The sequence below is a fragment of the Bombus huntii genome, chromosome 10, assembly GCF_024542735.1.
Source record: "Bombus huntii isolate Logan2020A chromosome 10, iyBomHunt1.1, whole genome shotgun sequence".
Lineage (NCBI taxonomy): Eukaryota > Metazoa > Arthropoda > Insecta > Hymenoptera > Apidae > Bombus > Bombus huntii.
The window spans coordinates 11831339-11845577 of record NC_066247.1 but is presented as its reverse complement, the minus strand read 5'-3'; the positions used below and the strand labels follow the sequence as shown (position 1 = coordinate 11845577).

The 14239-nt window shown below is 28.8% G+C and overlaps 3 protein-coding genes across 6 annotated transcripts; 2 read left to right on the top strand and 1 right to left on the bottom strand.

The window, feature by feature from the left end:
- Positions 1 to 162: 162 nt before the first annotated feature.
- Positions 163 to 3268, top strand: LOC126870367 (actin-related protein 1). Of its 2 annotated transcripts, none has more exons than XM_050628015.1 (7): positions 163 to 327; positions 652 to 716; positions 1511 to 1837; positions 1926 to 2235; positions 2367 to 2540; positions 2646 to 2708; positions 2783 to 3268. In XM_050628015.1, exons 1-7 carry the CDS (start codon positions 280 to 282, stop codon positions 2924 to 2926), a joined length of 1131 nt encoding a protein of 376 aa, XP_050483972.1. In that variant the 5' UTR covers positions 163 to 279; the 3' UTR covers positions 2927 to 3268. The 2 variants fall into 2 exon arrangements, with proteins under 2 accessions (XP_050483972.1, XP_050483973.1); XM_050628016.1 differs by lacking the exon at positions 163 to 327 and adding an exon at positions 392 to 576.
- A 147-nt stretch (positions 3269 to 3415) lies between these two features.
- Positions 3416 to 12546, top strand: LOC126870354 (anaphase-promoting complex subunit 1). Of its 3 annotated transcripts, XM_050627971.1 has the most exons (21): positions 3416 to 4454; positions 4609 to 4752; positions 4827 to 5144; positions 5220 to 5290; positions 5371 to 5483; positions 5562 to 5828; positions 5914 to 6307; positions 6396 to 6585; positions 6665 to 7070; positions 7140 to 8123; positions 8194 to 8444; positions 8527 to 8785; positions 8856 to 9359; positions 9431 to 9635; positions 9699 to 10019; positions 10101 to 10329; positions 10415 to 10620; positions 10694 to 11033; positions 11209 to 11857; positions 11922 to 12050; positions 12125 to 12546. In XM_050627971.1, the coding sequence occupies exons 1-21, from the start codon at positions 4431 to 4433 to the stop codon at positions 12208 to 12210; spliced, it is 6090 nt and encodes a 2029-aa protein (XP_050483928.1). In that variant the 5' UTR covers positions 3416 to 4430; the 3' UTR covers positions 12211 to 12546. The 3 variants fall into 3 exon arrangements, with proteins under 3 accessions (XP_050483928.1, XP_050483929.1, XP_050483930.1); XM_050627972.1 differs by lacking the exons at positions 3416 to 4454; positions 4609 to 4752; positions 5371 to 5483 and having other exon boundaries at positions 4980 to 5144; XM_050627973.1 differs by lacking the exons at positions 3416 to 4454; positions 4609 to 4752; positions 4827 to 5144; positions 5220 to 5290; positions 5371 to 5483 and having other exon boundaries at positions 5680 to 5828; positions 5914 to 6145; positions 6228 to 6307.
- Positions 12473 to 14230, bottom strand: LOC126870369 (rhomboid-related protein 4-like). The gene is made up of 2 exons (XM_050628019.1): positions 13597 to 14230; positions 12473 to 13507 (listed from the first exon to the last, which is right to left on the bottom strand). Exons 1-2 carry the CDS (start codon positions 13717 to 13719, stop codon positions 12887 to 12889), a joined length of 744 nt encoding a protein of 247 aa, XP_050483976.1. The 5' UTR covers positions 13720 to 14230; the 3' UTR covers positions 12473 to 12886.
- Between the last annotated feature and the right edge of the window lie 9 nt (positions 14231 to 14239).

Here is a 14239-nt window from a genome sequence, read left to right as displayed (position 1 = left end):
CTTAACAAATATTTAATAAGATTTATATATATATATATATGTGATTTACGATAAGTAATCGATAAGAATGATCACATTTAAATATGTATTTTGAAACTTGTCAGAAAAATTGAATGAACAATTGGCAAACCTGTTTGTGACTAGTAACAAGTAATTTTATTTCGCTAAGCTGTCAATAACTCTCTCCAAAACTCACCAGAGAATAGGTGTGCAACTGTGGGGTTACAGTTGTGAATTTCCAAAGTTCTTACATAAAATAGTACGATTTTTTAGATAACTATGGAACCGTACGATGTGATAATTAATCAACCCGTAGTTATCGATAATGTAAGCAATATATCAAAATATCTAAGTCTTCAAATAATTTTACGTTCTTTAAATCAGTGTGTCAAATTCAATTCTACCATAATGTCGGCTCCTAAGCAACGCTCAAAATTTTTCTCTTTTTCTTTAAAGCTATGAATATTGTGATATATTATGTGATCTTCTTACATTTTTTCGTGTCATTTCTGTTATTAATATTTTATTATACAAATAGGTTATATCTAATAAAACTGGTGACCTAATAGAAATACAGTAATTTTTGTAGTTTAAAATCGATAATGATATTCAATGATAATGTTATAATGATCTTTTTATTTCCTTTTTTAGGGTTCTGGTGTAATTAAAGCAGGATTTGCTGGCGATCAGATACCAAAATGCAGATTTCCAAACTAGTAAGTAAATCTTCTGCTACCACTTAATTAATATTCTTGACAGCTTTCTGTTTGCTTGGAGGTTATTGACAGGCAGTAGATTGTAAGATAATTTCAAGTATTTTGAGTTCTCAAGATTTATATTGTTCTATAGTTTTTTAGTTTGCCTAATGTACTGTGTTAATTATACAAGGTGTTTCAGAATATGTGGGCACAACTTCACTGATGGATTTAACACTTCAGAATAAGAAAAAAAGCTCATATCAACATGGCTCGATATGATCTTGTTTCCACGATACAGCCATACTTGTATTATATCAATTATTTACCTGACTTTACAGAAATTGCACAAAATAACCACTTTTGGCATGAATACAAGCTTATAGATGTCTCAGCACAGCATTCTGCAAGGTCATACATTAAATGTTTATCTGCCATTTCTGTATTTGTATAATTTGCCATTATTGTCGATGTTATAAAATATAGGCACTCAATAGATATACTGCTATTATGAATGATACGATTGAATTGATTTGGGAACATTAAAAGGGAATGTTTACATAATACAGAGTGTTGTAGAATATTTATAAGATCGTACATAATATATTGAATGTTATTTGTAAACAAATAAAGAACTTAGTCTATCAAAAGAATTTTTGGAAAACAGAAATTTGGCTGTAACTCAGAAACAGGGTCATATGTTTATATGAACTGTTTTTGTTATTTTAATGTGTTGAATTCAATATGCGTTCATTTAAGTGAAGTTATGTCCATGTGTTCTGAAACACCCTGCATATATTAATAATTTTTTGCAGTATTGGCAGACCCAAACACGTACGGGTTATGGCTGGTGCTTTAGAAGGAGATCTTTTTGTGGGCCCAATAGCAGAGGAACATCGTGGTCTTTTATCTCTTCGTTATCCAATGGAACATGGAGTTGTTACAGATTGGAATGACATGGAAAGAATTTGGTCTTATGTTTATAGTAAAGATCAATTAGCAACATTTAGTGAAGAACATCCAGTTTTGTTAACAGAAGCACCGCTTAATCCAAGAAAAAATAGGGAAAAAGCTGCAGAAATATTCTTTGATACATTCAATGTTCCAGCTTTGTTTGTTTCAATGCAAGCTGTTCTTAGTCTGTAGGTATTCAGTTTTAATAAACTGTATTTTTTGTACAATATCATTAAACGGTTAATAACATTCTCATTATTTAAATTCAATTTAAAGATATGCCACAGGGCGGACTACAGGAGTAGTTTTAGATGCTGGAGATGGTGTCACACATGCAGTACCTATTTATGAAGGTTTTGCTATGCCTCATAGTATTATGAGAGTTGATATAGCAGGACGTGATGTCACAAGGCACCTCCGGCTTCTTCTACGTAAAGAGGGTATTAATTTCAGAACTACAGCAGAATTTGAAATTGTTAGAACAATTAAAGAAAGAGCATGCTATCTTGCTAGTAACCCTCAAAAAGAAGAAACTATTGAAACAGAAAAATTCCAATATATATTGCCTGATGGAAGTTACTTAGAGGTAATAATATATGTTGTTTCTTTAAAATTAGTTGTTACTTATACAATTTATGTGTATATCAATATATTTTAAATTTATATGAAAAATTTTATTATGTAATGTATGCAGAGTATGGTATTTATTTGCAATAGATTGGACCAGCACGGTTTAGAGCTCCTGAAGTGCTCTTTAGACCAGACTTAATTGGAGAAGAATGTGAAGGACTTCATGAAGTATTAACATATTCCATTCAGAAATCTGATTTAGATCTAAGAAAGGTATTATTCCAAAACATTGTCTTATCAGGAGGATCTACATTATTCCGCGTAAGTATAAAATTAATGAAATATTTTTCATGTATTAATATATACATATTAATACATATCAAATTAAATTTTATAAACATCAAATATGTGTATCTTGTATGTTAGGGATTTGGTGATAGATTACTATCCGAGATTCGTAAAATGGCACCGAAAGATATAAAAATTAGGGTATGTATAACGTGCAATAAACACTATTTGCAACTCGATATTCTTTTGTTAAGAATGTTTAAATTTTAATATAGATATCAGCTCCTCAAGAACGATTATATAGTACTTGGATTGGAGGTTCTATTTTAGCTTCTTTAGATACTTTCAAGAAGATGTGGGTTAGTAAAAGAGAATATGAAGAGGATGGTATTAGAGCAATTCATCGTAAAACATTTTGAACTTAATTTAGGAAGATTTATGATGTTATGTCAAATAATTTAAGTACAACACATAAATAATGGCACAGTCGGCACAAAAATCGACATGTACCGTATTTACCATGCTCTTTGAATGCTTTTAATACTGCAATTTTAAGAAACTGTTGCTTTAACTGTTCTTTTTTAATGAAAATATATTCCAAGGGATCATAAAATGTCGTATTTAACGAATTAAAAAGAAACGTAATGCAAAAACAGTGTAATATGATTTATTTTATACTTCGAAAGTTTATGTAAAACTTTTAATATGCAAATATTTATTTAGTCATAGTTTTAAAATAAAAGTTTTATTATATTTTTAAATGATATCTATTTATTAAGATTCCTTGGAAATGTACATAAAAATTTCCAATGCTAGATACATTTTAACTTTTCAAGATAAATTTACTTGTAAAAGTAAACACTATATTACTTGTAGATTTGAATGAAAATCTCTTCTTTTATAAAAGTACCATCTTTCTAAGTTATTATATTTGTTTTTATACTATTTATAATTTTATTATATTTAATACAATAAAATAATAGACTATTCTATTAAAACATAAATGAAATGCTTTGGTTAACCAAATAATCGTTATAAAGAAGATAATGTAATTTCTATCTCTAGTAACAAGTTTGCAAAGTATTTGTAAATATGTATGCTTTGGTAAAATAAATCTATAAACTCTTTACAAATATGCTGATTATGTCAAATTTTATAATCAAGCGGTAACAATGGCAAATTCCACAATTTCATATGCAATAAAAAAATTGCAATATATTAAAACCGCAAATATTAAAAATTTGAAAATATTTAATAGTAATTTTATTATGAAGGTACCAGAAATATTTATATTTGAGTTTGTATATTTTTCTAACGATAATAGAATTATTGAACGTCAGTTAGTTGTTTGAGATCTTATTATTTACTTCTTACTCACTTATGTATAAGAACATTTTTATAATTGTAATAATTATTTTCATGATTGTTGGATATTGTTATCATTTTTTACATAATTTAACTTATTAATTAAGTTATTTTAAAAGCTATATTTTATTTATCATAAATTATAATTAATAATCAGTATTGTAAAATTAATATTGTAATATTTATATTGTTTACTTTAACAACTTAACTATAATTTATAATCAAATGTATAATTATATAATTTATAATAAAAAGATTAAATTAGTTATTATTAGCGCAAAAGGATTCTATCATTTAGATAAAGGAAGTACATTATTAAGTAAATATAATTCTATGTTAAATATTTATCCAATATATTATAGCATGAAGTTTATGTAGTTATGTACTTATATATATTCGAATATGGCGACGTCCATAGTGACGCAACGTTTAGCAACATTGTATTTGCACAAATATTTTCAAATAATTCTAAGAAACAATCTAAAATAAATACTATCATATTATTTACCTAATTCTTAATAATTAGATTCTGCAAATCTGGATGAAACTAAGGAAAAGATGATTGCCGCCTCAGAACCGGTGGTAAGTCAAATGTTTTTTAGGTTATAATATAATTAATAAACATATAATTAAATTGTGTAAGGTATTGTTTTCTATTAAAATTGAACATTTTTTTCAATCTAAACTGATATATTAATATATTGAAAAATTATGATTCTAACTCTGTAACACAAAGGAATATATTCCTGGTGGAAGACAAATAATTTTACGACATCCTGAATCAGTGACTAATCAACAACTATTAAACAATCAAACAGTTGAAGGAGAAAGTATTTTGCTACAAAAATTTAGTGAAGTAAACATTTCAGATACATTGCCAGTAAGTATATATAATGGTTTTATTCGCATTAATGAATATTTAAAGCTTCTAATACATCAATTATATACATGTAGAAGGAATTTTGGATTGTGCGTGAAAATGATACATGTGGTGAAGAAGAATTATATTGTTCAGGCAAAATTGCAATTCATTCAAAGGGCAATCAAACTGCAAAGATATTAGAAACAACATATACTTGTGAAACAGACATTAAACATGCACTATGGTGTAAATTTCATACTAATATACCTGATCATTTAGCAAGAGGAAAAGAGACAGATGAAGAAGATAATTCTGATAAAACGATAGAATGTATTTGTTTAATTGATTCATATACTCTTAAAGTATTTACCAATCTTGGAGAAGATTATGTATCTAGTTTACAATTTCAGGTAATATTTTAATTAAATATGATATTTAATTAAAGACTTATAATTACATTATAGATTTTTTATCTTATAATTTAGGTATCTGCTGTGTGGTCAACAAGGTATGGAATTTTGTTGGAAAAAACACAAGTTCCCATATCAGAAACAAGGTATATTTTTTGATCTTTAAAATGCTTGTATAATAACAGTTCTAAACGTGCATGAATAATATTATGATCAATGTTTGTAGATATACATCATTGGAAAGAAATAGATTACAACTACATAATGACACAAATTTGCCAGTGGTATTTTCTCTTACACATCCTTTAGATGAAATTTGTCCCGTACTTATTAAGCATGGTATTATTATAAATTTTACAAATTTTTCTATAATACTTTAGGTCAAAGAATATAATTAATATATGATTTGATTTATAGGAAACATATCATACATGTATGATTCAAATCAACAAATTGTATTTACTAGTTCTGAACCATCTTTGGCTGTGATATATGATACAAAGACTGGGTTACATTCTGTATATAAAATACGTAAAGCTTCAACAGAAGAGTGTCAAATGGTTTGTGGAAATAGTGATACTACTCCTAGTATGTTTAATCAATCTGCAAGTGCTTCACCTTTAAACATTGGGAGTAATCTTTCCTGTAATAAAAGTACAAATAAGGGACACTTAAGTATATTTGGTAAACACAATACAATCGCATAGAGAAATCGTTTAATTTGGAAAAATTAGAATTTTCATTTAAAATATACGTATCTGCGTTTTAGGGGTACCAAATCCGCAATTTAATATAGGATTAGGAATGTCAAATAGTCCATTTGGTTCTCGAACATCTTATACTACTACATGCTCAGGAGGTCCATCGCCATCTCAACAACAACAGCAGCATTCAAGATCTCAGAGTCCAATGGCAACTATTTCACGTTGTCAATCTCCTACCCATTCTGCTTTCTCACCATTACTCGGAGCACCTGCAAATTCTATCATTCATCATACAAGGTTGCATCAAACAGTAATGGCTTCTGTATTAAATCAGACACAAAATAGTCCTTTTGGTAGCTGTAGTAACATACAATTACAGGACGTTATTTCACCAAGTAAACCTTTATACCCAGAAATATGTCTTGATCATGTATGGACTGAGAATGTTGGAATTCCAAAGTATATATAATATTTTCATATAAATCTTGTAAATTTTTTTCATATTTTCTAGTGTGTTCAAACAGTAAAACATTAATATTTTTTTAAGGGATGTTATGTCCAGTCGAGCGTCAAAGGTTTTTTTGTCATCAGATTTCGTGGGGCAGAACTATTTATGTTACTTAGTTCCACATAGATCTCAACTTTCTTTAGTAAGGCTTGAGAAAACAAATAAACAACAACAAATTATTTTCGGCATGGTAACAAACATTGTAGCTAAGGGTGCTGTTAATATACCAGTCAGTACTTACTAACATTTCGTAATATAATATTTAGTTATTAGAATAAAAATATAAGACGTACCATTTTATATTTCAGAGTTTACATATAATAGCGATAATGGATCTATCAAATGCAGTGGTATTATATTCAGGAGTGACTTGTATTGGAAAATTACATGTAACAGGAATACTTCCAAATTTAACCGGATATAACTATTTTTTATCTAATATCAATCATAAATTAGGTTCTCCATTTCCACGACGAAGTTCGTTAATTTCACAAAACTGTGCTGCTTCTCACGATATTAAATTTGAAGAAGGATTACACTTGTTAAGTCCTGTAGGTGGTAACTGTGCAAGACCACCTATTTTGTTAGAGAATTCTTTGATAGAGAATAATTTTCTTGTTTTAAAAGAAGCTGTCGGAAATAAGATTACTTTAGAATACGGGAGTAAAAATTATTTTCGAATAACGTTACCAACATCTAGTACCTCTCCCTTGGGTAAGCATACATATGTTTATAATTATATTTGATTTAATAGCAAATTATTTTTTTCTACATTTTTTACAGTAACTAAATGTTTACAAACGTTAAGAAGTGTTTTACAAAAAGATTTAGCAATGCAATTATTGGTAAAATGGTATGGGGCACGAAATGCTCCTGGACCTCAAGATTTTTCATCAGAACAGGAATGGTATCTTTTTCTTGTAGTTTTATTTACATTATTAGGATATGAAGTAGAAAAGTTACAATTAATTCAGAAGAATGAAAAAGATCAACTCAATGAACGCAATAGTCCTATAGTAGTATCAAAGAAACAAAAAACAAATAATTCTGGTTCAAATGATGATTGGAAATACATGACGAATTTTATGAAAAATGGAAGTTCTAAAATTTTTATTTCAAATATACTTGGCCTACAAAAAACGTCTAATATAATTCAAACATCTGTGCCACATATTATAGAATCAAACAATACAGGAAAAATAAATACGCAGTCTATTTTATTTCCGTATTTTCCGCTCGTCCTTCTTTCTTTACATCTTTTATATGAAGAATTGAAGCTGAATTGTGTAATGTCAGAAAGTTTACATCTGCTTGCACAATTATTGTACCAATTAAGCTTGGATTTAAAATTCGATGTATATGCTCATCATTATTTTCTTGATTTTCAATCTGTCTATTACTTAAAAAATGCAGTGTCTCAAATGAAAGAAGCAGATTTGCAGAAGATTACTATGCCGAATTATATTCCATTAAAACCACCAAACATATTTGAAACGTTAAATAATTTGTTAAATGGAATGGAAGTGACGCCATTCCCTTATTTAAGTCAAGTAAATTTAAAGACGAAAAATATAATTTATTTAATAGCACTCATAGCAAATGAAAATAAACCTATTGTGCTAGAAATCGATAGATTTATAAAGCATATAATACCAGTTGGAAGTCGTATAGATTTTCAAGAAAGCGGAAATAAATTCGAAAAAGAAATATGTAAAAATATTGAATGTTCTGCGATAGATAGAATAGTATTACTATATCATGAATTAGGTAAGTTTTTAATACTTCAAATATCACTATTTTTAATCATGAATTAAAAGTTGAAATATTCTATTCTCAGGCATGAACAAAAAAGATCTTGAAACATTACCTCCTGGTATATCATTGCTGTTAAAAGATATAATGTACAGGTGTAGAGAACGTCCTCCATCAAATTGGCCAATGCAAGTGTACGAATTAGTTGATCGACAAGATTTATCTGCATTGGGCGAACATTTAAAATCATCTGTATTAAATCACTTAGAAAATGAAGGAAAAAATTATTCGATTAAAGATCCTGAACAAGATGATGGGATGGAATTTGATGATGCTGTATGTTTAGATAATATTTATAAATACGAAATGTATTCGGGAGGTATTACTTGTTACACATATTAATTATGATGTTATATAGGTATTAAAGTTGAGATTTAACAAAGATCATAGAATAGCAGAAGTTCGAAAACTTCTAAATTCGTCAAAACCGGTAAGGATAGCGATAGTTCAGAGGCCAGATGTAAGTGACCATGAATTTATAGAAGAACAGGAGAAACATTTACATGCACTATGCACAAGAACGATGGCACTTCCAGTAGCTAGAGGCATGTTTACACTCAGAACTTCAACTCCTATTATTACAGAGCAGTTACCAATTCCTCGACTTTGCTTGACTGGTACGAACCAACAATAGCATTCGTATTTCTAAAAATTTTTAACAATCGTAAAATGTCCTTATATGTATAGGAAAAGCACCTCCTCGTGGAACAACTGTAGAACTAGCTCACATAGATGTCCCACCAAATATGAATTTATGGCCATTATTTCATAATGGTGTAGCTGCAGGTCTACGTATTCATCCAGATGCATCTAATATCGATTCTACATGGATAGTATATAATAAGCAACAACAGGGCGAATTTGGTATTGAACATTCGGGATTCTTAATGGCACTTGGTCTAAATGGTCATTTGAAGAATTTAGCACCTTATAGCATGTATGAGTACTTAGTTGAATGTCATGAGGCTACCAATGTTGGACTTCTATTAGGATTGTCAGCAACTCACCGTGGTACAATGAATGTTTCTATGACTAAATTATTATCTCTTCATGTGGAAACTCTGTTACCTCCGACAAGTATTGAATTAAACGTTCCACAGAATGTTCAGGTTGCTGCATTGATGGGAGTTGGTTTAGTGTACCAAGGAACTGCTCATAGGCATATTTCACATGCTTTATTATCAGAGATTGGTAACTATTCAATATAAAATTATAACATGTAGTTGTATATGACTTTACCAAATTAATTAAATTATTTAAAGGCAGACCTCCAGGACCTGAAATGAAAAACTGTATAGATCGAGAATCTTATTCTTTAGCAGCAGGTCTTGCATTAGGTTTGGTAGTATTAGGATGTGGAGGTGGGCCAGATTTAGCTAATATACCAGACACTTTACATTATTACATGGTTGGAGGACATGTTAGACCTTTTACAGGAGCACAAAAAGACAAATATAAATCACCTAGGTAAACATTTTGTATTTAATTTTGTAAAACATTTTATATTTTTCTTTTTTCTTATAATTTCAGTTATCAAATACGAGAAGGTGATTCCATAAATATTGATGTGACAAGTCCTGGAGCAACTATAGCTCTAGGTCTTATGTATTTCGATACAGGAAATAAAGCAGTAGCAGAGTGGATGCAAGCGCCTGATACTCAATATTTATTAGATTTTGTACGACCTGATTTCTTACTATTAAGAATATTAGCAAAATCACTTATTCTTTGGAATGAAATTGAACCAACCAAATCCTGGGTTTCTAGTCACGTTCCTAACATTGTTTATAAATACAGATTACAAAAACCAACTTCTGAAATAGGGCAGAATGTAGATTTGGAAACCATGAAGTTAGTATATAGAATATACTTGTATTTAATAAGATTAACGTAATATCTTCCTTATACTAATTAATGTTAATTAAAATACAGCCAAGCTTACTGCAATATAATTGCGGGTGCCTGTATGGCTTTGGGTTTAAAATTTGCAGGGACTGCCAATAGAAATGCTTTTAAAACTTTATATAATTATGCTCAGATGTTTACGGCATTATCACATAAAACTATTGCCGAACTAGCAGGAAAATCAACCATTGAAACTTGTTTAAATGTTACCCTACTTTCTGCTGCTGTTGTAATGGCTGGAACAGGGAACTTAGAGGTAAATTTAATACGTGAATTATTAGTCATTAATGAATTATGTAATGTTTTTGTGTTTGTTAACTTATTTATACTAAATTGCATAGATTATGAGAATATGTCGACACATAAGAACTCGTGTGGGCCCTGCGAGTAATGTTGTTACATATGGATCTCATTTAGCAACACATATGGCTCTTGGTCTACTTTTTCTTGGAGGAGGGAAATATACTCTTTCTAATAGTCCTAGTGCAGTAGCTGCTCTTATAATTTCCCTTTTTCCAAAATTCCCAACACATAGTAATGATAACAGGTTAATAATAGAATAATAGCTTATTTATAAAAATTGACTTCTTACCTTAATAATTATTCTTACTAATTATTAGGTATCATTTACAAGCTCTACGACATTTATATGTATTGGCTGCTGAACCACGTGTAATTTTACCTAGAGATATTGATAGTGGTCAGTACTGCTATGCAACAGTGCATTTAACATTCGAATCTGAAAAAGATGGCGATGGACAAGATTTAATACTTCAAGCACCATGCTTACTGCCACAATTGTGTACTATTAAAAAAATTGAACTAAAAGACGATCGATATTGGGAAATCATTTTTGTAAAAGATCATAACTGGCAACAACTTGAGAATATGCTCAAAAAGTGTGAAACGTTAGATGTTAAACAGAGAGCTGGTTGTTTACCATATATAGAGGATCCTCATGTAATTATCTTTTGGTCCTTCATATCAAATTAAAAGTATTACTATTACTTTATTATTTATTGTAATCCTTGCTTCTCAACTTAGGATGGCTTCTGGATTACATCATATAGTACATAAATATAAGTATATAAACATATTAACATTTAATATTATCTTTTTTCTAAATATGTTTCAGGGTTTTAGAAGTTTAATTGCTCAAACTTTAACAACAGAAAATGTTATCGCGTGGGCTGCTCGTCCTGAATGTGTAACTTCTTTTACAAATGATAAAACTATTTTAAATATAGTAAAATGTTTTTTACAATGGCCCAAACAAAATAAAACTAAAACTGAGATTAGCTTCAAGATGCAATCTTGTGGTAGTTTAGCTAAAAATAGTTCTGGGTACCTATCACAAAGCTTGAGCAACACATCTGAAAGAATAAGTGGTAGTTGGAATGAGCAATCAGATTCTTCTAATGAAAAAATGGAAATTGTAGAAACGTTATCTTGTTCAAAAGATGCAAATTCTTTCTGTAAATATGACGGACAACATTCCGAAATGACAGAGTTCGAAAAACAGTTTCTACACACATTTGCTATAATTGTGTATGAATGTGTAATAAAAGATAAAGTGAGTCTCCTTCCTTTATGGGTGAATTTAATAAAAAGTATGGAAATTATTGAAAAAGAACCAAACAGCTTCTCCATATGGCAAATAAAACTTGTTTCATCTCAAATGTTAAAAAAGTCTTACATAGAAAGCAAAAATCCTGTGCTTGGTACAGAAAGTATACTTGCAATTAAACAAAACATTTCATATATTATGGATAGCTGGGAACGTGGTAAGTACTATATGTTTTTAATATTAAATGTATATTTTTTCAATATTTAACAATTTTTTTGTAGAATTAACACCTTATATAAAGTCTTATTTAACAAGTGGAAACATTGAGGAAAATATACCATTATTGCAAAGAATGTGCACATATTTCGTATTTTATGACATTCCATATAAAATGGATTACCAGACAATCTGTAAGTTTACCTGTTTACTGATATATTTCTATGCTGATTTATATTTGTTATGATTAACCTCAATATATTTTTAGTGGCATCATTATTAAACACAGAAGCAAAATCTAAAATACCTAATGTAACATGGTACAAATTATATAAAATATTAAAATCCAGCTAATTGTGTTACTGTGAATAATTGATACAAGTTTTATATAAAATATTTGGAAAAAAAATTGATCATTAAATTAACTTATGTTTATAATTCATTATATATATATTGAAAAGATATACGGAGATTGTAGACTGATAATTTTTATAACCTGTTATACATGAACTAAATTTTGTTGCATATGTAATTCTTTCTCATGTATCATAAAATGCATAAAAATATATACAATCCAAATTCGTATAAACAAAGTGTTAATAAGATAACAATATAATTAACAGAAAATTAATTTATTATTCTATCTATTGTAATAAATATTATTTACAATATTAAACAATTTAAAATATAGCTTGACAGTTTTTTATATGTGTATATGTATATATGTAATTTGTAAATAATTTTAATATTCTTTTTATTACGGCCTGGAGAAACTATTGAACAGACATTAGATTGAAAAGAAAACTTATACAATTAAAGAAAATATTCTGTTTTAATATCCATAAATATATATATATATTCAACGATTTGTGTAAGTTGGAAGCATGTGCTGTTTGGTACTTAAGTTGTATCAGTCAATCAATATCCAGTTATACAATCTTTTAGGTGAATTTTTTTAAGATAAACATTGGAGTTCTTGATAATAATAATTTAATATCTCTTGTCATTTGAAATTTATAACAGTTTCAATTTACCTGAATAATGAACTACGTCTTCTATAAAATTGTTCTTCATGTATAATAGGAGTACCAGTTATGCCATATATCATGTTATCAACTATTTCACCAATAAAAGTATAACAATATAAACAACCAACTAAAATACCCCCAAGATGTCCTATAAATGAAGATTGTGGAACTAACAGATGAATTAAAATTAGTTCAACCCAAACAGCAATTTTACTGGAAACTCTAAATCCTCCAACATCCTGAATTCTATCATACTCTTCACAAACTACAATTACTTTTAATGCAAATAAAATAGCAGAGAAACCAATAGCACATTGTGTATAATATCCATAATCCCCTGTTAACTGCATTAAAGCATAGCCTAATCCTGTATACATAGTACTGCATCCAAACGAAAGAATAGCTAATAGCATGACAAAATTTATTGTTCCATACATAGGTTCTAAATATGAACCTTTCAAGATCAAAGATACCATATTATAATACAAGTGCATATCTGAACCATGTTCAAAGTTTGATATTAAGAAAGAATTCCAATCATGGTATTTAAATACTTTTATTGCTGATATGCATACTTCCTCTGCATTCCATGGAACTTTTATCAAACCAACATATAGTAAAACCTGTAAAATGATTACTTTTTTGTATAAAATAATAATTACTTTGATTTATCAACTTCATTCATGTAGAGATTACATTATTATTTATTCACCTGTGCGATAATTGTAATTAAAGTAGCTGGTGGAATTTTATCAATACCATAGTTTAGAGCTTGCATACATAGCAAATAAATGCCGTATTGTAAACCCTGTTGTCTCCTTTGAATAGGTCTCATGACGTTGTATTAATTTACGAATGTGAAATGTTCTTTCGTTTATAACTTGGATCATAAAGCTCAAAACAATTTGTTGTTTTTTATATAGGTTATGTTTCACATAAGTTACAACACATAAAAGCGAAATGGATAAAAATTTTACCGTATAAAATATTTCTACTGTATCACGTAACATTTATGCTTCATAATTACCAATTATAATTTGTTGTTATAACTATAGTGCAATGATTTTATTAAAATCAAATACAGCACTTTGACAAACGTTTATTACGTTAGGCCGTCAAGAAGTTTAGCTTATTCAACATTATTCAGCACGAACTGGAAAAATTTGTAAATTTCACGAATAAATAAATTGTGAAGATAAGAGGTCAAACCAAGAAGCTTTCTTGTTTTTTCTAATTGTGAACTTTACGTCAGTTGTATGATCTTTATGATGAACTTTCTGGTTTTGAATTAGCAACAGCTCTTTGCAATCAGAATTCTGTGAATCATAATTATTCCAAACTTCGTTGATGGAGAG